Source organism: Perna viridis, chromosome 5 (assembly GCF_037379345.1).
Source record: "Perna viridis isolate PV_CMFRI_1.1 ecotype Kerala chromosome 5, ASM3737934v1, whole genome shotgun sequence".
NCBI lineage: Eukaryota > Metazoa > Mollusca > Bivalvia > Mytilida > Mytilidae > Perna > Perna viridis.
This window is the reverse complement of record NC_142449.1, coordinates 34,520,838-34,543,554: the sequence shown is the minus strand read 5'-3', so window position 1 is coordinate 34,543,554 and position 22,717 is coordinate 34,520,838. Positions and strand designations below refer to the sequence as shown.

Below are 22,717 nucleotides of genomic sequence, written 5' to 3'. Positions count from 1 at the left end.
CAAAAAAAAATATTTGTTACTCAACCATGCATGGACAGAAAAAAAAATATGATTCAGTATTCCCCTCCAATACTTCACAATGTAGATTTTAACATAAATTTGATTAAGTAGAGCTTATGTTTGCGCGAAGGGAGTGTTCATTGTTGTATTCTCAACCGGGTTCTGCATATTTATGGCAAAAAAAAGCATCAATATCCGGTTTGTACCTCTAGTTTCAGGAGCTTAAAAATAGCATCATGGCAGCTTCATTTGCATAGACTTTGTTAATGGGAACTAAACCAGTCTCGGAAAATAATCGCTAGTTTCAATGATTTAATACAAGTCGAATCATAGCTTTTCCAAGATAGGTTTGGCCATAACAGTCTGCAGTATGGCACCTAGATGTTTACGAAAATGACGTAATCAGTATTACCCATACTTCTAAGGTACTTAAATATTGCGAAACGATAACGAAACTAAATGAAACGAAGATAATCGATAAAAAGAGAATCAAATCGAAACAATTCGATACAATTCGAAACAAAATGAATGAAAACGAAATAAAAAAAAATAAAAAAATAAAAAAAATAGAAAAATAAAAGAAATCTTGAAATACATTTCGCAGTTTATAGGAACCATTATGTTTACCTATGCCGGACAGTTCAATGCAAGGACATTTCGGACCATGACAACCCATAATTACTTAAGAATGCATTTATTGTCGTCTATGCAACTTAAGTAGTTTTCCATAATTTACTGAGCGAAAATAAATACTTACATGTACTGTTCCCAAAAAGTGCCATTTTTCTAGCATAAATACAAGAAAAAAAAAACTCCCAATAATCAACCTTGTAATCAGCAGTTTATTATCTCATCGTAAGTGGATAATTTGTCTGCCGATCTTCCTGCCGCAGTGCAGTTCTACAACGGTTGTTTTTTTTATGTAGTTCTGTTCCGATTTTTAGCTCACCTGACCGAAGGCCATGTTAGCTATTGCCATCACTTGGCGTCCGTCGTCGTTGTCGTTAACAATTTTTCAAAACTATTACGGGTCCCGAGCAGGGAAGGCTGCCGCTGCGGTAGCTCGATAGCCTGTACGGCCTTAGTCGGGAATCTTCCCTGGTCTGACACTACTTGACCAATTAGAATCAAACTTGGTATGAATGTTCCTTGGGGTATCCTGCATATGATTAATGTGGGGGTTTTTGATCAGTCGAAAAACATGGCCGCCGTTACTAAAAATAAAACATAGGGTCAGACAGAAGTTTTTCGCATATATCTCCGAAACCGTTAGGTTGAGCTAAATTCTGACAGGATAAAAGTGTTCAAATTTTCGTTTTAATCCGTTAAGCCATGTTGGAGTTATTGTCCTTTTTCAACGTTTTATCTTATCTTTGATGTTATTTTTTTTTCAAAAATCTTCTCCAAATGCACTACTTGACCAATTGGAACCAAATTGGAATAAAATTCTCAGTTACTGAAATGATCCTCATGATAAGGCCTACCAAAGTTTGTGGGGATGAAAGTTTTTGGATGACTCTTTGTTAGAGTTGTTGCCCTGGAAGGCAAAAAAAAAATGATGTTTTTAACAGTTTTCATCCAATATCTTGAAAACTACAGAAGATAGAATGAAACTATCAATTGATGAAATGATCCATAAGACAAGTAATACCAAAGTTTTCATTGAGTAAAAATTATCGGACAACTCCTTGTTAGAAATATTGACATTGAACGGCAAAACTTTGACCAGGTGAACGATTCAGGTCTGGGGAGCCTCTTGTTTTTGTTCCTCGTTGATTTTTGAAATTAGAGTAAATTTAGTTGCCGTGGTAGTACATGCTTATGCCACGATTTAATTTCTATTTGTTATTAGGGCGTAGAAATGTTTCTAGTGGAAAAAGTTATTTTACAAATCTTCTGTACGTTTTCAATATGACAGTAAGAATAAGGTCTATATACAGATAAAAAAATCACTCAATCTATATTGTAGTAAAAAGAAAATCTCGCCAATCTTATCTCATATTAAAACCTGATACAGAAACATTGGCGAAAAAAATCAAGACGTCAATATCCCATGAGAAAACGTCAAGCTCAAAAACAGCATCTGACGTTCGAAATTCCCCCTAGACGCTGCAGCCTGTCCTCTCAGAAAATGCCAAGCTCCAAACAGCGCCTGATGTTTGAAATTCACTCTAGACGCTACAGCCATCCCTCTAAAATATGCAAGAACCTTGCGACGTCTTCCAAGCTTTATTTGGCTAAGTGTGATTCTTTTACTTTATAAGTTTACATCGCAACGTCGTCGCTGTTTCAAAGTTTGGTCTGCAGAAGTTATTGAGAGACAAAACGAACGTCTGCCGCTGCGTGGAGCTTGAGAAAATGCAAGAATCTTGCTAAGTCGGTAAAAAACGAATCATTTACGCGACATTATTAGATTGTCAAACGACGTTTGATTTGAATACACCAGAATGTTAAAGTACATTAACTTGTATTTATAGTTGTACAAAAGTAACTGAAGGATAATATGACACATGTATATGTGTGACAACATGATGCATAAAGGCATGTATTGAGTCATTTAGTTTAATTGACGTTTTGGGGCAACTAGGGGAATATACTTTAATTGAAATTTCGTGGCAGCGTGAATACTTCACCCTCGCAAACAATGTTACGTGTAAAGCGAATTGAAAGATAAATAGAGCGTACATATTTGAGCTTATTTTTATGTTCAGGGATGCATCAAGAAATTTTGAAAAGAGTAGGGGTGTTTTAGCGGGGTTCAGGACTGTTATTTGCGCACTTGTATCCAAATTTAGGACAAAATAACAACATTTGTCCCAAAAAATTGGGGAGTGCGTTCGATCCCCTGAACCCCCCCCTCTGAGTCCGCATTGGTAAATCTGGCGAATTATATTGAGTCAGCTAAAAAATATTTTTTTCTTTCAAAATTTGAAAATAAGGAGGGTGTTACTTAACAGCGAAGGAGTATCTGCTGGTATACTAGCGTGTTTTTCCCTCTTGGGTCCGTTTGCCCTACACTTTGTTTTTCTTTGCTGTGATTGGTGTAATTCAAATAAGAACATAGTACTTCTACCTACATAGGAGATAGCACACCAAGTGCGGAAATCAAATGATTAAAACTTTACAAGTGTATGAACTATACACTTGAGAACAGAGATCATACTGTATTACTGTATTGACAAAGAACATGAAAACAGAACAAAAAAAAAAAAAAGGACTGTAAACAGAATGGATGAAATTGCGAAGATATTCATTTACATTAAGGTCAACTAAACTCACTTATTGCTGACCGAAACCGTATGATAATCATTGAAACTGAAAAAGAACGCAACCTGTTTAACAAGGAAATATAATTCGACGTTTCCAGTCATAAACAATATTAAATATTATGTGTTTATTTTTAAAGAACGACTTGAATGGAGTCATGAAAATGAATTGCTCGCTTTTTTATCTGAATAAGCTTTTAATGAGAAAAGCTCAGTTACATGTTCAGGCAGACAAAACCCAAACGAACTTTGTGAGCAACTCGTTCAACTTATCATCCCTTTCTGTTTAGTTATGAGTTGACGCATAATAATAAAAGTAATTATTGTTAGACTGAGTCGAGTCATGCTACAAATGCAAGCTGTCAAGTCTCACGCAATTGGCTTTAGAGATAACGCAAATTCAAGTTAATTTCCAAAACATTTCTTTTGAGATTTTTTTTGTCGTTGAACTTTCAGATTTTGGCGAATCTCCCTTATTTTGTATCTTAAAACTGGACAATCCTACACAGTCCCATTCGATTTTAAACGCAAAGTATTGTATTAGCTCTATAATAATGACACGTCTCTTACATGTAAGTTGATACACAAACTTTAATCTGAAAACATAAACAATGATGTGTAGTTCCTGTTTGTGTTTACTTATGACACAATAAACGATTAATCCCGAGGATTTGGCACACGTGCTTGCATTAAAATGTCGTTTTGTTTACATTATATGCATGACATAGAAAACATACTTATTCTACTGTTTTTCATAAATGTAAACAAGAAAATATATATGTTGTTTAACCACTTGTAAAAGGAAAAAATTAGAAATCCCTTGATGCCTCAACATCATAAGGCGCGGTACTTTTCAAAAAGGGTCAGGGACATTAATCTGCATATTTACATACATTTCTGTGTAGCTATGGTCATTGAAAATGGCAAAAAATGATAAGAAATATACTTTTCAATGATGAAATGTAAGGTCGACCCTTGAACATAATCATTGCAAGTACTAATAAGGAATTATTTAAACCTATAATAATAACATTTCGCCGTATATTACTTCCTTGATGAGACCGTTACCACTTATAGAAGTGCTACATACATACTTTAAAATATACGATAACTACAAGTAAAACCCCTGTATCGATCCTCTACACGACGATATTACAGTTCCTGTTTTAGTCAAATGGAGTTTATATCTAAACGGAGATAGTATTTTCATATCAATTTATGTGGTTAAAATGAGTAGTATATGGAGTAAAGTTAAAGCTCTGTTTCAAGGAGGGAATTCTAACAACCGGGACAAATCTGGTAAGAATGCATTTTGGTCATGATACAGATGATTTATAAAATGTCAACTTCCTCAATCAATTTATCGGTAGAACAGTGTTAAAGTTTTTATCTAATTGAAAAGAATGTTATAAGTAAAAACAGACGGTCGATAAGGAAGCTCTTGGGAAGAAAATGGTTTAAGTAAAAGTGAACTTTTTACTTGCGAAATAAGAAAAATTCTAAATAGCCCTCCAGCAATCTTATTTCGGTTTAGAAAAAAAGGAGCATAAACGACTTTCATCGTCATTCTTCAGTCACAATATCAACTGACCGCTTCTATCCCTTTTTCACTTTTCTTGTGGAATTCAACAAGTTTTCCACAAAAGCATAGGACGCTTAGATCATTACGGGTGCTCTCGGTCCATTTTCCAAGTTTTTAGTGGAAAAACAGGATATCGTTAAGTGGTGCTTTCCAAAATACGTTGGTTGACACTTATTTAAGTAAACACGAGGTTATCCACAGATAAAGCAAAAGAATATCATTAAAAAGTAAAGGAACAAAGATAAAGACAAATAAACAAAAAAAAAAAAAAAAAAAAAAAAAAACAATACACACAAATCAAAATGAAGCACATACCATTTTAAGTAGCTATTTTTGTAAGAATCATGCAAAATCTGAAAAATGGGATACACCCCAAAAAAGGCTACATATTTTTATTTTTGTAATTAAGTTGTTTTATGGGTCTACTCTATAAAATGTGTAATTGTTTATTCAAATCTGGCTGCTGTTTGGAGATAATCGACATTAAAATACAGTAGATTCTTTTGTATTTGAGTGCCATTTACAGAGTTATCTCCCTTAATTTTGAAATCTACAGTGCATTCTATATATTTTTTATCCCCTAAGAGCACGGGTTATATGAAAAAAACCACGTTTATTTCTGTTTACTATGACATTTCAAACAAAATATCAAAAATAAAAATATGTAGGTTTTTTTATCCATGAATCACATTTTGCATGATCCATAGCTGGAGTGCTACTTAACATATATTAAAGTCAACAATACATAACAGTAAGCATGGGCAAGGGATTCCTTTAGTGTAGTGTGCTTCTTTTTTCAGATGATAAGCGCAGGCGCGGATCCAGAAAATTATCTAACAGAGTGCACAATAATTAGCAACTGCAAAGTTAATATTTTACAGTAACTTAACTACGTTAGAAAGAGGGTAAAGGGTGGATAGGAAAATAGTGGTCAATTCTTGCCATTTCCCAATCAATACATATTGGCAAAGATGTCGAACAAAAAGGGGGGTTCCAAACGCCAGAACCCCTGTGGATCCGTCATTGATGATTTCTGGATGAAATTCCATGCAGAGTAATCATAAAGTCATCTCTGTCATTGAATTTATTAAATCTATGAGTTGTTAAATAATGCATTTTTATGACTGAAAGGCTTCTTTTATTACGGTATTATCCCTGATGATATAATGATCCCTACATGTGTGCATATACATGTATAAACGCCATAAAATACATTTTGTACCTTTTTATGAAACATCAAATGAAACTTTTCCAACCAAAACATCAAAATTATTCATTTGCTTCAGGTGAATGTGTGAAACACATCTTTATCATTATAATGTATGACATTAATAAGTTGTCATGTTCTTCGTTTGCAGTAGACGCTGTATATTTAAGTTGAAAGAGTAATCAAGGGAACCACGCAAAGTAACAAAAGCAAATGAGCAACTCGGACGCCACTAAAAACTGGGAGCATGGACCAGGTGCACCGGTAGGGTAAGCGTCCTCTGCTTTTCTCGAGTTGCTCATGAAAGTCAAGTCCGGGGTAGACAAAACGGGAAAGGAAAACTATGAACCGTAGTAAATTTCAGCTGATAGATTCTCATCTCCATTACCTGATGACATGACACTAAGAGTTAAACGTTTAATTAATCCAACTTTTCAATTGTCCATTTAAATACCTCATAGTTTATGATCAGGTACATGTAATGGTCACTTTATCAAGTTAACTATTTTACTCGCTGTAAACATGTTTTAACCGAATCATAAATCACAACTAACGAGATTGCCGTCGATTTTACCAGATTGAGTTTGAATGCATTTGGACCTTATTTAAATGGGTTAAATTAATGGTCCGTTTTTACTTCATGAGAACTTCGAAAATAATATGGACACCGAACAGATTTAGTAATACCTTTACCGGTAAATGTACAGCGTGAAAAAAAGTTTTCTCTCAGTGAATTTGTATACCAAATATCTTGAAATGTAATGTGTCCTTGTAAATATAAATCAAAACAAGAAAAATCTATACATCTATAATGGAATGACCAATATATATATATATATTAAATTTGTCTTTGAATAATTTTCACTGGGTTGTTTGCCCCAGGTGGTGGAATGGGGGATACCCCTGGCATGCTACATGGTCGTCAGGCCATAATACGGAAAACCTGGACGCAAACCATAGTAGTGCACCGTGTTGTGAAATATGCCACGTTCCTCTCACGTTAAAGAACCCTGCTGCGGCATTCTATCGGAGTAGAAACCTTTGCGCTCCGCCACAGGAGGCTAAATTGCCCGACCCTACCCACCTCTGCCTATTTCCAGTGGGAATAAAAAAATTGTCGACTCCTTTATCCTAGTATCCCATCCCGTGTGTCATTTCATCACAATTTCATGTTTATCTTATCATCCATTTCATGTTCTGCGCGTGGAATAGCTGAAACATTGCTGATCGGGCGCTAAACCCCAGCAATCAACTGTATACATGTAGTTTCACATGGGCTTGCTACAAGTCCTTCTTTATCATACATATGACAGAAAATCTATTTAATTAACCTCTCTTATAACACTTTAACTACTCTCTCTCTCTCGCAACAATTAGTTGATTTGTTATCAGAGAGATACATGCATTTAATACATTCTTTTTTCATTTAATCTTAAATTTAATGAGAGAGACTTGTAGCAAGTATAAGTTACACAGGAAAGTATCTAGACTATTCAATGGGTTTGAAAGGAAACCAAATAAAGTGACAATGCCGGTATTGTTTTAAATTTTACAGTAAAATTATTGTGATTGAAGTAACTGGTTTTATACTTACCACAATTACATTTTATAGAACAAAATAATGAGTAATTCGAAGTATTAATAACAAAATTGTCGTCGGAACAACCAGTACATATTACGCTGGAATCCTCTTTCCTCTGTATGAATATAAAAAGAAGAAAAATATTTTATTAAGAGAAGTGTCAGTCCTTGTAAGAATCAGACTGGGTGAAACATGGTATGACAATAACCCATCATTTTGATAGTCTTATTTGACTATTTGCACCATCAGAATCGAGAATGTTTTCCATATCATGTTGGTGCATTTAATTATAAATTAATTGAAATGCACTGAAATTAACATTTCAAGGGCAGATAACTCTGTCAAAAACCTCATATTTCTAACATTCTATTGCAAAATTTCTGATGAAGCCAGAGATGCGGAGATCTAATAATGGTCTTTTTTTTAAATAGAGGAAGCATCCTTTGGTGATATTACACTGTCAGATCGGTGGATTTGTGACATCTCTGTTTCTGATTTTTCTCATTTTGCCTGATTCTTACAAACACTGACATTTGAAACCTTAACACTATTTGATTATTAGTTTACGGACTTTAAATATTGACCGTGAAAACCCCCAAACATCTTAGAGTTTCCTGTTTTAAACTTGATATCATGAAACGTTACTTATATACAGATGAATATATGAAATGTGATTTCTTTAAACCATTTGAGATTCAATTTAACCTTAATATTTTAAAAATAGCTGGGTGAATATCTTCTGAGTTCTTCATAATCGAAATTTCTGAAAAACAACTTCTGTAAGCTTAGGGTTTCAACAGTAGAGTTTTTACTTTCTATCATGTACGACTAATACCTATCAATTTCGGTTTGTTATGATCCTTGAACTTTAAACGTCAGCTACATTTAAGGATGTCCGCTGTTGTGTTTAAGAATAACAAGCAACTCGGTGGGTGTTTCTAGAAAAGCAGAGGATGCTTACCCTGTCAATGCACCTGGTCCATGCTTCCAGTTTTTAGTGGAGTCCGAGTTGCTCATTTGCTTTTGTTACTTTGTATGTATGTTTTAGTTACTTAATGTTCTTTGTTGTATATGTCTGTTTTCCATATCGCCTGAATATAGCTGAAATATTGCTGCTCGGGCGTTAAACCCCGACAAACAATCAATCAATCAATCAATCAATCAATCAATCAATCAATCAGTTTTCCATGTCTGGTCTTTGTCCCTGGATTACATTCTTTTGATTACCGCTATAACATTGGTTCCCTTGATTATTCTTTCAAAGGCTTGTGAAATCTTTTAAGATCATTTGTGCCAGGCTAATATAAGTACAAAGATTTGATTGGTTGGTATTTGAAGTATAATCATTTGAAATTATTCCGTGAACAAGATTTCTCTTGATTTTACAAATATTTTGTCTTAGTAGGTTTTATTTATTAAAAATCCTGAAGAAATAACATTTAAAGGTTTGTTTATGAAATTATGAAAGGAAAAGTGGGGGTCACTGTATGGGCACCAAACATCAATGCTATGAAATGGATAAAACCAGGGGAGTAAGAAAATCTGATTTAAAAAAAGTTGAACATGAGCATCGACCATCCTTAGAATTGTCAAAGAATTTGATGTATGTAATCCCGATCAAAGGTCATAACTGTAGTCTTGTAGATTATCCCTGTTGTCCCATGATTGGTGCAATAAAATAATTAATAAAAACTGTTTATCAAGTATTAGAAAGGCGAGAAACAACACAAGTGAACATGATTAACTTGGAAAGCATACTTTTTTTTTAATGAAGAAAGAAAAGTTAAATGCAACAAGTGCACAAAATGCAAAGTGTACAAGGACACAATAACGTTTTGTTTACTTTTAACCTTGTTCACTTGATCAGATGAACTATAAACAAGTCAACTTGTCGTAAGTCGACAAATTGAATAATTTACTAAACAAGTACACTTGTTTATGTGTATAAGTTATGTTATAAGTCAACTTTCCCACTTGTTTTTGTCGTCAAGATGAGTTAAGAAGAGACCAACAGGTGACTATTATGGGTTTCCATAATTATCAAATCCGAGGAATAAGTATTGATCTTTTAAACTGCCTATTGATATTTTACACGAGAATTAAATACACATTTGTTAGATGGAGGTCTTTGTGTTGTTAGTCTTGCTAGGACGTACATGTATACAATTATGTGTAGATGGATTTTCTTTCTGATCTTAACAGAGCCTTAGTTTTCGTTTTCCTTACGCTGGCCTGACTTCTAAATAAGTAAACTAGTTCATTCATAAATCGCAGTAGGAATTTACATATAAGGACGTCATAATACGCACGAAAAGAAATGGAAGAGATGTCACTATGTCAACTCGTTCTTACTAGCATTTTATATACAGCTGTTTAAATTTGAATAATTTTTGTAAAATTTAAGTACTAATAGGATAAAATTCTCATTTGCTATCATCAGTACTTTGATTTTTGTCATCATCTGCCCGGATGCTGATCGAAGATCTAATCAATTGGACATTTCAAAATTCTTGAAAAAATGTAGCATTTCTGGAAAAAGTACAGTTGATTTTAAATACTAGATATTTTTATCGGTTACCCAGTGTAAGACATAATACTGTCCGGGTGAAATCTTAGTCTGTGTAAATTATTTCACATTATTTTTTTCCGGCGGATATTATTTCATCTTGAAAAACTTCCACACCTATTAAATTGTGTATACTAGTTCAACAATGGTATTTTCTATAATTTATTATGAAAAACTTGAGGTTTTTATAATTGTACACAGGATATTATTTCATACTATTTAATAATAACCTGAATATAATTCACATATGAAGAGCGAACAGAATTCACACTCTTGATAAAATGGATAATATTTATCAATTAAATAATATCCTGGATGAAAAACTATATGTAACACATCCCAAGAAATATTAACCAGGATACTTATTGATATGTGAAAACATCATGGATGAAAATAACATCTTAAAGCATCGTGGATAACATGTCATATCAAAAACTATCCAAATCGTTAACACTTTAGGTTACAGACCACCAATTCAACCAATGAGCATTTGGAACGTCCGCAAAAGATAGTCCTACGCAGAAATTACCCCTGTTCCTCATAGTGCTGTGAAAGAAGTTCTCATCTCATTTAAAAAATTTAAACAGTTTCTGAAAGGAAAAACATTTCTGTACATTTTATAGGTGCATTTTGCTGCTTGTGATGTGAAGCCTAATCTCCATAATGATTTCTAAATATACCCCTATCTTGTGAAAACACTGGGATTTCCCATGCTATTTATAGACACTTCACTTCCGGTGACCAGTACTGCACTGCAAGTCTGCTAACCCCACATGTCATTCTGAGGATTGTGAGCTGACATAATGTAGAATCATGCTGATATATAGTCCTCTGCAGGTTAAAGTTAAGGTAAAGTCCAGAGAAGCCATTGAATGTTGTGAAATTAGCATAGAAGCCTATGGGAAGTGGAATTAGTGGTTTCTAGCTTTAAAACACTGTGAACTCTTTTTACCGCACAAAAACCAAGCTCTACTTGTTTATAGTACCCCTAAAGAAAGCCCATTCAGACACTTGTATGTTTAATCATCATAAGGTTGAGTAAAAAACAATTTAATAGCCATAGAAAACAATTAACTATTATAATATATTCCCAGATTAAATTCGATACGGTTTTTTCCCGGTGAAAAGTATTTCATACAAGATAGTGTTGGATGTTAGATCCAGGGGTGTTCCGGGTTTTGGAACCCATTTTGTTAAACAGTTTATTAACTTATTTCATGCAGGATTTGGACAAATATGAGCAAGTAGTATCCATACCCCCTTGCTATAACCCCTTTGAATATCCTCTTTTTAAAATCTCCGGATTAGCCCTGCTACCTGTTTATAAATTCAGTATATACATGTTGTTAATGCCTATTTTACTAAACAGCTTCTAAGCATATTTTCTGAATCATTGTTTCGGGCGATTTTGTCACAACAACTTTGCCAGTTTACAAATAACCAGTATTTGACAAACAACAACAAATGAAAAATGCTGTTCGCCTATATGTATAAATTTATGACTTTTTATTTAAGCAAAAGGAAAAAAATCTGATGAAAACGGCGTTCCTGATCAATACAAAGGTACCTTTACCTCAAGGAGGTAGACCCAGAGTAAGGGACATAACTCTTGAAATCAGTGATATGTTTGTATCATATTCAATTTCACCAAAGCCTATCAAGCTTTCATTTGAAACAGAATGAAATCAGTCCAAGTTACTTTGATGCTTATATGAGATCAATGTATAATGCTGAATAAAAACGTTCCAACGATCTGTAAGAGTTGTGTCCCTTACCCAAGGTTTACCTCCTTAAGTAGCAGTCTTTGTAAGAATCATGCAAATTATAATTACAATATTACTATTGCGTATTTAGACCAAAAAGCACCATTTGTTCGGTGGGGTTTTCTCAGCAATAAAAAACCTTCCATTCATTTTTTATATTGATTGGTAATTACAGTTTATCGTTCGTGCCGGACCCGACAGGGTAGTCAAAGACGTTAAGACTTAAAGTTTTTGAGTGATACATGCTATATGTAATGATGCATGAATAATTGATAATGATAAATTATTTGTACCTTTAAACTTCAGTACTTGTATTTGCTTTCAATCAACAACACTTTTAGACATAATATACATGTATGCATGTACATGCAACAAAAATGATCGTTGTTCGATGTTAAACACTGCTATTTATATTACTTATAACTAAGTACGATTTTTTTTTAACAAAGAAGAAGAAATTTTGTTTTCAAGTGTTTAACATTCGTTTCTTATATTTTGGTCACACCGGAAAGTAGAAAATCGGACCACCGAACATTGCATGGTAACTCCGGTATCTTCGGTGCCCTAGGTCTCGATCTCTAACTTGTTTATGCATTTAAAGTGGTAGACCTAGGGTAATGGACATAACTCTTGAAATCGGTGATTTGCTTGTATCATAATAAATTTTACTATAGTCTATCAAGCTTTCATTTGAAACGGAATGAAATCAATCCAAGTTACTCTGATGCTTACATCAGATTGCTGTCAAATGCTGAATACAAACGTTCCAATGATTTGCAATAGTTGTGCCCCATGCGCTAGGACTACCTCTTTCAGTATCATCTGCATGCATCGTTTGAATCGTTTGAATCAAATTGTTACTTTGGTCAGCGCCATGACTAGAGAGCGATAATTCAATTGTAGTCATAAAAATAATGTAAAGCAGCAACGAGATGAAATTCCTTTCTTAATTTAATGAGCTTAAATTCATAAATAATAATAATAATAATTATTACTTGGTAAGGAATTTCCCTTATTTAAAGATGTTTCTCATCGGAAATGCAGTTAACTTTAAAGGCCATCATACAATGCTCAATTTTTATTTTATAGTTAAGAAAGCACCAAGATCCTATGATGAAATAGAGTTACCTGAAGACAAGGAAGAGAAGGGGGATATAGATTATACTGGTAAGCGAGTCTTATTACTCAGGGCCTATACAACTGATACCAGTCGTAACTGGATACCATTAGAAATCGGAAACCAGTAGAATGCAGATTCTGAAGCCAATTTGTGCATCGTATTAATTTTGACCATCGTATCCAGTTTATAGTGGTTTAAATACAGAACATCTGCTGTATACTAACATTTTTAAGTACATTCAAGGAGGTACTTGCTTTTTGCATTCTAAAATGCTGTATGCGATAAGTCATGATAGTTATATGCACTGTCTAGTATACAAATTTGTTTCGATATTAAATTTGCTAGTATCTACGTTTAGTTCCATTCTTAGTTAGATAAGTTCAGAATTTTACGTTAAGCTTTAAAAATATTTTCAACAAAATCATTCTATTGATGAATTATTTCCTACTTTCAACAAATTTAACTGCATTTCTGTCTTAAATGGTATATTTGTTATGGTTATACATGAATTTATAGAATTTCTTCCTGTTCTCAGAAAAGCTTTTAAAAGTACTAAAAATAAATTTCAGAATTTTGTTTAAATGAACGTTCTTGTGTAGTAAACTTCCTGTTTAAATATTCATGTCAAGTTTTTTTTTCATTCAAAATGAAAAAAAAACAAACTAATAGACATATCTGAATCAAAAAATGAAAAGTTAAATGTTACAATAGTAATTCGTTCCTTTCAATAATAAGGGACGAAGTCCTCATTACAACAGTAGCACTGAAAGTCTGATTCAATCTGACAAGGAGTTACATTCAGCGGAACTTTCCGAGATTTATGGATTTAGTGCAGGCAAAACGACCGAATAGTTCCGAATGAGAAGAACAAATTGAATGTACAGTTAGCTAATTTCGGTATCTGAACATGTACATATGGAACAAATCGACTCACAGAAATGCCTTACTAGTTCTACAAGAATTGATAAGTCATTGATAAGGCCACTATTGCTTAAAACTTTGCCCACTTACAAGTTAAACACGCCGCATATCAATTTTTTCATATGTATTTACAGTTGAGAAGAAACCAAGGGCATACGAAGAAGTTGTTTTACCGGAAGATAGCAGGTTGTCACAGGTCCTCTGCATGCTTAGTTTGCTTAAATATAAACATATCTACGATATCAATGTGAATAGCCTAGCAAACTTTACCAGATGGAACCAAACCTTTACCCTTTACATCGCCATCTAAAGCTTGAAAACTATTTCCTGAGTTTGTAAAGTTAAGTACAAAACAAATTGTCTCTACAAATTCAAAATTGAGCCTAGTACCTTGAACCAGGCATTCGTGCCTAACTTTTTTTTTTTTTTTAAAGTAACTTTTGACTAAGGAATAACATTCGACAATCTAATTAAAATTAGACCTTCCATTCAGTTACTGCATGGAGGATTTTACAACACTTCAATCTACTGTCAGTTCTAATGTCCTTTATAACCAGCCAATCAGTTTTCATCTTTAATGATAAAAAGGAAAAACTAGGTAATTCCGAGAAGGGCATCTGAACAGAAAATAGAATGGAATGTTGTTAGATCCTACAGGCAGTGACTAAATAGAAAAACTGATGAGTCTAGTTTCAATTTGATTGAATTTTTGAGTATCGGTGTCTGCATTCTATCACATCCTTGTCCTTTGAAGAGGTGTCAACGCTGCCATTCTTTGCTTAAACATTTTGAATCAAATGTTATTTGCGTTTGCATATATCCCCTTCTTGTCCACTTGTCAATACCCGAAGCTTTCCATTTGTCATTAATAGCGGCATGAGCAATCTGGTGGTCCTGAATTACTGATTGCATGAATTACACCTGTGAGCGTCTTTATGAATTTGAATAATTGTACATGTCTATCGATGGAAAGCACCATCCACATTTACCATACCTGATGTTTGAGACCTGTTTTCATTTACGTCCTTTTTGTGTCTACAATTAAAAATAAACATGTAATACACAAAAACGCCCACGTTGCAATGCATTGTTGTAATATTTGGCCTGTTGTAAGATCTGAATGAGATACCGACTAGCTTCGAATATTATTTTTTATTGGATAATTTGAGTTATTTCCCTTTAACCGTCTTTAGTTGTCCGGAATTTTTTTAATTTGTGGAAATGTAGTTTGGGAAATCGAATCCGTTCGGTATTCACTATATATATTTTACTGCTTATAATTTTGAATTAGTGAATAATTGATAGAATTACACGTATGACCCTTTGACCTCTGACCTCTACCATGATACATGAATATATAAATTTTATTTTCCGAAAATTCTACAGTCGTTCCCTTGTTATCTTCATGACATAAAAACCGGGTCGGGATCCTCTAGTTAGTTTTTGTATGTACTTTTCAATAGGGTTTGTTAGTCTCGTTCTAGTTTCATATTCGTTTTTTTTCTTTTCTTCGAATGTCCGCACTATTAAAATCAGAAGACTGATCTGCATTTTATTGTTGATTTCCTTGATCTTGAAACGCTGCGTTACAATGCATTTTCTTCTATTTCAGGCTGTTCTTATCATTTTTATCAATGAAGAACTAGGTATTTGTCATTTTCATCGGTATTTTTATAGGAAAATATATCTATTTTTTTATTAATTTGTTTTAATAATGAAGTCAACGCTATGTTAATGACAAACCTCCTAGCATTTGAATGGTGTCTACGACTTCTTATAAATTAGTGTGTTAAAGACATGGTCTATATTTTCTGCAATCGCATATGGACTTCGTTTCTACGAAAAACGGAATTATATTATACTTTTGTGTTTAAGTACTCTCATACTGTAAATGCTTTTCACCACACGATCGGAAAATACAAACTGATATTTATCATAACAAAATGTTCTTTCCGTTTGAATGTTAAAAATCTTAACCAGATAATTGATAGTTGATCGGAAACATCCGGTTTAAAATTTATGTAGGTTCTATTGATATAATGAGGAAAGCGCTACCTTAAAGGTTAGCGAAGGCATTTTTTCCATTAAAGATGCAACAGCATGTTGCCTTTTCTTTACATATTTGTACTGACGTAATGCTAAATAGGGTATGTAAGTCTCGCCACGCAATCAAGATATCACAATTGTTCATTTTATTATTTTGGGTTTCTAACTGTTACTGATAGAATTATGATATTCATTCCATTAAATGCATTCTTCCTCTAACTTTTTAAGTTTTCTAGTTGTCACTTTCATTTTTAGGCTGGCTATTACTCTGGCCTTCGTATGTTGCCAGAAATTGTTGCCAATTTTCAGGAAGTCAATATAATGAAACCAGCATTTATAACATTGAGGTGCAAAATTACATTGATGTTAGTGCATACATCAGAGATGTTGACCGTATGTGGGAGGGTTTTGATAAGAAGTTCATTATTGACAGAAACCCCATTTACAGTAATGAACACTGGACTGATATGGGTCAAAGCATATATAATTATATATATATTTCGTTGAAACGTTCATTTTCTACATTCTGTTATTGGCACTATATTTAGACGTGGGATTTTTTCATTTCTATTTTCTTGTCTATTTCCCCACCAAAACATGTGTTCTCCTGACATTGAGAGGAAGATACACAAGACGAAAGCATGGCTGTGTAAACAAAAGCCAGCCATTTTATTTTCAATTCAAAGTGTTTTGTCAAGTATCAGATGAAGTAAACATTGTTTTGGGGATTTTATATGTTCCTTAATTCGGTAAATCATTTTCTTTATAACGAAAAAAATTTAATATCAAACCTTAGTTAAATTTTGCATTAAAAAAATGGCAGCGTGCACTAGGCCGAGGTTGACTTATCTTTGACCGTAGTCACTTTTGATTAGCTCACATGTAAATGTTTTCACCTAATTGACACTGCCTCTAAAATTAATTTGTGGGGTTACTAATTAAGAATCTGATCGGCAATGTCATAATTTTCTTCAGTTGTAAATTGTCATGATTATCTGAGCCAGTAATTGTTGGGTTTACCTTAAATTGTAGGCCGATAATGGTATATAAAAAGGTAATCATGGCGGAGAATACTTTAACCATGGCGACCCGTAGTGCCAAAAACAGCTCATGTAGAACCCTGATAAGTATTTCCACTTCGTCTAAATCTTTGCTTTAAAACTTAAAAATTCGTTGTAACTTGACTTTTCTTTTATACTTAAAAGATTTGTAATCTAAATAAATGTTTGTTTTATAGAAAAAAATGCTATCTTTTTTTTGATAGAAACTTTCTAATACAAGCGTATGCAGTTCGCCACATGATACACTGTACTCTTTTTAACCGAAATATCATTTGCCATTCAACAAAATCACCTCAATCTGTGGACCTACTTACCGCTTCTTGATTGCCCAACAAAACTCCCCGCTAGCTTATTTGCTATTTTGCGATTTTCTCATAAAGAAGCATGAGCACAGACAGCTCTGGGTGTGGCAGAAATGTAAAAGCTTTGAAAAACACAGGAGATTGCATGAAATTTTCCTTAATTTTTGTTTATCAGTAATTTTAAATCGGTCTTATTTATATTTTATTCAATGTATTTATGGAATATTTTGACTGTGATTTTGTTGTGTGTTGACATGTGGTAATATATTCAGTTAAACATTTGTAGAACTTAAAATATTTCGATCAAGTCTTTTAGGAAACATTGTTGCTGCGAAAAATATATTATGATTGCATACATGTGCTAATATGACTGTTAAGAAAGATAAAAAGGAATTTTATTTATTTGCAGGAACAGCAGCCAGTCTTAAATTATGTTGAAGTTGAATTTAAAAACCCGTCGAAGAAAAAGAAATCGAAGCCACCCGTTCCGCAAAAAGAAGACAAATCGCATTATGCAGACATAACTGTCAAAAACAAAACAGTTGTAGTTAATTGATTTCTGTAACAGTCGAGTTAATGTTGCTTTGTATTTGTTACCTTTCCTTTTAAGGAAATATAAGTGTTCAAATACTGGTCTTTGATGATGAAGTTAATATTTATATTTAATCACCAACCATTCGATTGACGATTTTGCCCTTTGAAACACAACAAAACAAACACGTTTTTTTTAAAATTCAATAGACCCTTTTGTCCTATTTTTTAGCATGCTCCATAATTTATGCAACACATTCATGTAAAAAAAGGTTCAACTCTGTTACTAGTACCAGGTGGAAGTACTGACTGAGCATGCTCATAAATAACACGAAAGGATCAATTGACAAACATGAATCTTATGTAATTAACGTTTATTTATGTTTATGGCATGTATATATTTTCTAAAATGTTGGTTTTACTTTTATTTTACTTGCTAAACTCTGGAATTGCTTAAAAAAAATCTAAAAACTTAAACGAAAAAAAAAATAAGAAGATTTATAAATTAAGCAAAACAATATTTAGTATCAAAATCATTTTTTTTTCGACAGTAATTTTTTTAAACGTGATTTTATCAATTTATGGCAAACTACAGTTAATTTACATATTATTTAGGGGGAAAAAATCAGCATTTTGACTTTTGATTAGATTATAGCATAATATTTGTGTAGTTTACTCATATGTGCGGGCATGTACATGTATGACAAGTGCATATTGATTTTAAACCAGCCAGTAAGTCATGATGAGCGGTGATGGCATATTATTGTTTAATTTCAGGCTACTTTCCATGTTATATTTTTGTGCCATTTGACGGGTCATTTGATCATTTAAACACAGACGTGATAGTGTTAGATGAAAATACATGAATGTTTTGTATGTTTGATGAGTTATCCATTATGTTTCATACGAATCACGTGATATAAGTATAATTTTTATAGCTATTATCTTAGTTTGCTTTAAATTGCTACAAACGTGCCGACAGTATAAAAAAATGGATTTTTAATTTTTATTTTAGGGTATGTTTTATGTTTTTCAATTTTGTTTGTTTGATTGGTACTCTAGTCAGCGCGTTAATCACCAAGTTTGTGATATCAGTATTCGTATACTGTTTTGTAAATAATGTAATACTATTTGTAATTATATTTTTGCACCTCATTTTTATCATAACTGTTCTTATTTCCTGCATGTAACATATTAACATGTTAATGAAAATACTTGGCGATAACGTAATGTCTTAATAAAGTGGTATGTTCCACGCAGCCACAAACTTTCGTTTCCTCTCAACTTGTCAACGTCGTTTGACGCTTACAATCATTTACGTTTTCCCGACTACGCAAGATCCCTGCATTTTCGATGAGTGTCGTGGAAGGATTATTTTGCATATATTTCACGTACAATTTTGCCCATCCCCTAATTAATCATTCTACTGCAATTTCACTTTTAACTTAAAATCTAGTATTGCTGGGCAGGATTGGGGGATATGTTCCCTATCCTGATTTTGAGGCATAAATTAGCCATAAAAAATTTGATTCTTCTAACATTTACATGTACAAAACTGACAAAATATATGTTCCTTGTTCATTTTTAAAAATACTATAAAATGTAGTTATAACAGGAGCTTGCTTCCACAATAAAATATGCAGCCCGACTAATATGTCCGATCTTGATTGCATATTCCATATTGGGAGCACGTTTGTGGTGGTAATATTTACAAATGTTGAATAAATTAAAAATAGATATCGAACATGTTTAACAAGAAATGCTTGAAAAGCCATAATGTAAGATTCAATACAACACTCTTAGATAATTCTTAATTATTTTAATTTCTCCTTTTCAATGTTTATCGATTCATTTTCAAACATGATGATTAAAACTGTACAAAGGTAGATAATACAGTTCTGAAAGCGACGTGAGCACCACCGTCAGTTTATTTTCGTATAATTAAAAAAAAAACTATTTATAGACAGCTACTTCAGTTCTCAAAGCGATACGGGCGCCACAATCAATGCGTTTTTTACAAGACATTTACCAATATTTGTAAACTGACTATGCAATTTCAAATTTCTACTTATACCACATGTTTTGCTGCGAATTGATTTGTTTTAGGCACCAGAAAAAAATACAAGCTGTATTATCGTGTTTGTTCTTTGTCATTTTATTTCGTTTGATGTTTTAATAAAGAGTATAAAAGTAATGTGTCAGATGTATTCTTTCAGAATTATGCACGATCACATGTGCTGAGATCTTTCCATTGTAAACCGCGAAGTATTTATTATTTTGTATTTATGTTGTATGCTGGTGCACTTGTTGCGTTTTACCATATCTGTTCTATTTCCATACTTCAAGTTGCTTTAATTGTTATAAGTACCAGTTCATATTAAATTCAGACAGTACCAGTATAACAGTGATTCATGGTGAAGAAAAACCCACCGAATAAATAGTGTTTTTTTTCAATCTACATGTGCTATATTTTTATGTAACAACTGTCCTTCCCATATTCAGACCTGCACTTTTGAGAAAATCATACATTTATCTCAAACTAAAATCAACTAAATCAAACAAAGTCAAGAACAATAACTCTTGCAAGGTGTCAATTTCATGTACAATTTATACAATTTTTTATCTCAAAGGCGCAACTTTCAAATGAAAAATAAAGACTGGTTATATGATCATGATCAGTAACTGTTTCTTAACAAGAAATAAAAGTGATTTCAATACTGATGCTTAAGATAATCCGTAGTGTTGAGATCTGGTCAGTGCATGATCTTCCTTTGCGAAGACAGACTTCAAACTGTGCTCTCTCTTCACCTACACGTAGACTAGTCAGCGCCAGAGTAAGATTTATGATCCCCTTAGACTTGACTCATATCCAATCTCTATAGAGCTAACCACTCGTAATACGATCTGATATTCAAGTACGCATGCCCAGTCACGATTGTTGAACGTGTTCCAGATCGCTATTTACACCGGCTAGTACCACTACCAATCTACAAAAAAAAACTTTCTGAAAGTACAATTTATTTGAATAAAGTACATTTTTCTGAATTGATATAAAATTATTTTCACCCGAAACACAACATTAATGATGCAGACGTTTACCTTTCTTCTGCAGACGTATTTAAACCGGGCAAGCGTATGCAGTACGACCAGTTGTAGGGAGTGTCGATTATCTTTTCCAAAAACGGTGAAAATAACGACTTTCAAAATGACAACAGTTGCTACTCTGGAAAGTTCGCGGCATACATTTGTATATATTAAGATAGATAACTGGTTCCCTATTAATCGGCAAAGTATGGATGAGGAACGTTTTATCATGCAACGTGCAAACCTGCTTGTAACTTTGTGATTTCGAGGCAAAAGGTTAGAACCACGGGAAAATGCGAGGCTGTGCCGAACATTTCCATCGGTTTGTGCCAACCTCATATATCAAAGTTTTTGTTTATATTTTGTTTGCATGTCTAATGATTTTTTTCTCCATTGTTATATACTACTGTTAAATCGAAAATATGAAAAGTATTTTACTGGTCCGCCATCGCAATGTTCAGTATGCTACAAACCAAACTTGTCGACCACATTACTCACGAGCAATGCTATCGACATTTAACGTTTTGTTGGTTGTTCAGAATACGAAGGCTAAATGCTCGCTTTAAAATATCTTGGGATTACATTAAAGACCAATTAACGATATTGTACCCATTTGTCCGATGTTACATTATCACCTTTTACACGGATATATATTATCATATTAGGAAATGGGACAAAATAGACAAATTTATTATAGAAATGTGTTAGATGTTTCACATGTTGATGACCAGTAGAGCACAATAATACCAACAATTACCGAGTATTAAGTTATACATAAGTACCAATCTGTGTAAAAATCAGGCAATAGGTGGGACATAATTTTTTCTCAATTTGGTCTTTTTTGCCTCAGATATATTCAGTATATCTTGTTAATAACCGAAAACCTATTCAAATTTTTCCTGAAGCATCTGTGACGCAGATATTTTTTACTGGTTATACAGGGAAAAAGTGCGGGAAAATGTTCCCGCCCTTTTCATAGTGCATTTCAACTAAATTTGTCATATCAATGTCTTTAAAATGCAAATAGTACAAACACTTTGATGGTATTTTTGGAAGTTATAAGGTATAAATCTCTGTTCTTTCTTCATGTGCCACTCCTTTTCATACAGTTTGCCTGATTCTTATTCAGAGAAGTACTTATAACATTCATTACTAAATCAAAATGCTTTAGTTAATGCAAATTAGTTCAACAATCTGAACAATTTATTGTAATTAATTGCATCCAATCATTTTTGCGATTTTGAGAAAAAAAATCATCAACAATGTTAAAAAAATGTGATTTTAATTTGTGAACTTAATTAATCAGCAATTTACACAACTATTGTTACATCAATTACCCGAGGCCATCTATCATCTTATGTTTCGATCCCTTGCTCGGTACGCTATCAGGATGGGGGATCAGTCAATCCTATTGCAGAAAACAGCCGCCAACATGAATGTGCAGAAATTCCTCTACATACAATTTCCATTAGGAAGTTTCATTTATGAATAACTTTGTGCCTACACTCTGCCAGAAGTTATCATAATTTGTCTTGTTTCTTTCATTTGCATCACTATACTAATTTTCTTATGGAATCGTCAACTCAGTGGCTACGATCTTCTTAGTCCTCGTCGACCAAAGGTCGAAAATTTGTTTTTATTATTTCAGGGATATTCAACTTCTTGTTCAAAACTACTGCTAGCGAC

General features: G+C 33.2%; 1 protein-coding gene across 6 annotated transcripts; it reads left to right on the top strand.

The window, feature by feature from the left end:
* Positions 1-4,081: 4,081 nt before the first annotated feature.
* Positions 4,082-20,141, top strand: LOC148617197 (uncharacterized). Of its 6 annotated transcripts, none has more exons than XM_088584669.1 (6): positions 4,173-4,565; positions 11,719-11,766; positions 13,056-13,133; positions 14,142-14,193; positions 17,086-17,107; positions 17,826-20,141. In XM_088584669.1, the coding sequence occupies exons 1-6, from the start codon at positions 4,496-4,498 to the stop codon at positions 17,970-17,972; spliced, it is 417 nt and encodes a 138-aa protein (XP_088440795.1). In that variant the 5' UTR covers positions 4,173-4,495; the 3' UTR covers positions 17,973-20,141. The 6 variants fall into 6 exon arrangements, with proteins under 6 accessions (XP_088440797.1, XP_088440798.1, XP_088440795.1 ...); XM_088584673.1 differs by having other exon boundaries at positions 4,184-4,565; positions 14,142-14,203; positions 17,826-18,047; XM_088584671.1 differs by lacking the exon at positions 11,719-11,766 and having other exon boundaries at positions 4,082-4,565.
* Positions 20,142-22,717: the final 2,576 nt, after the last annotated feature.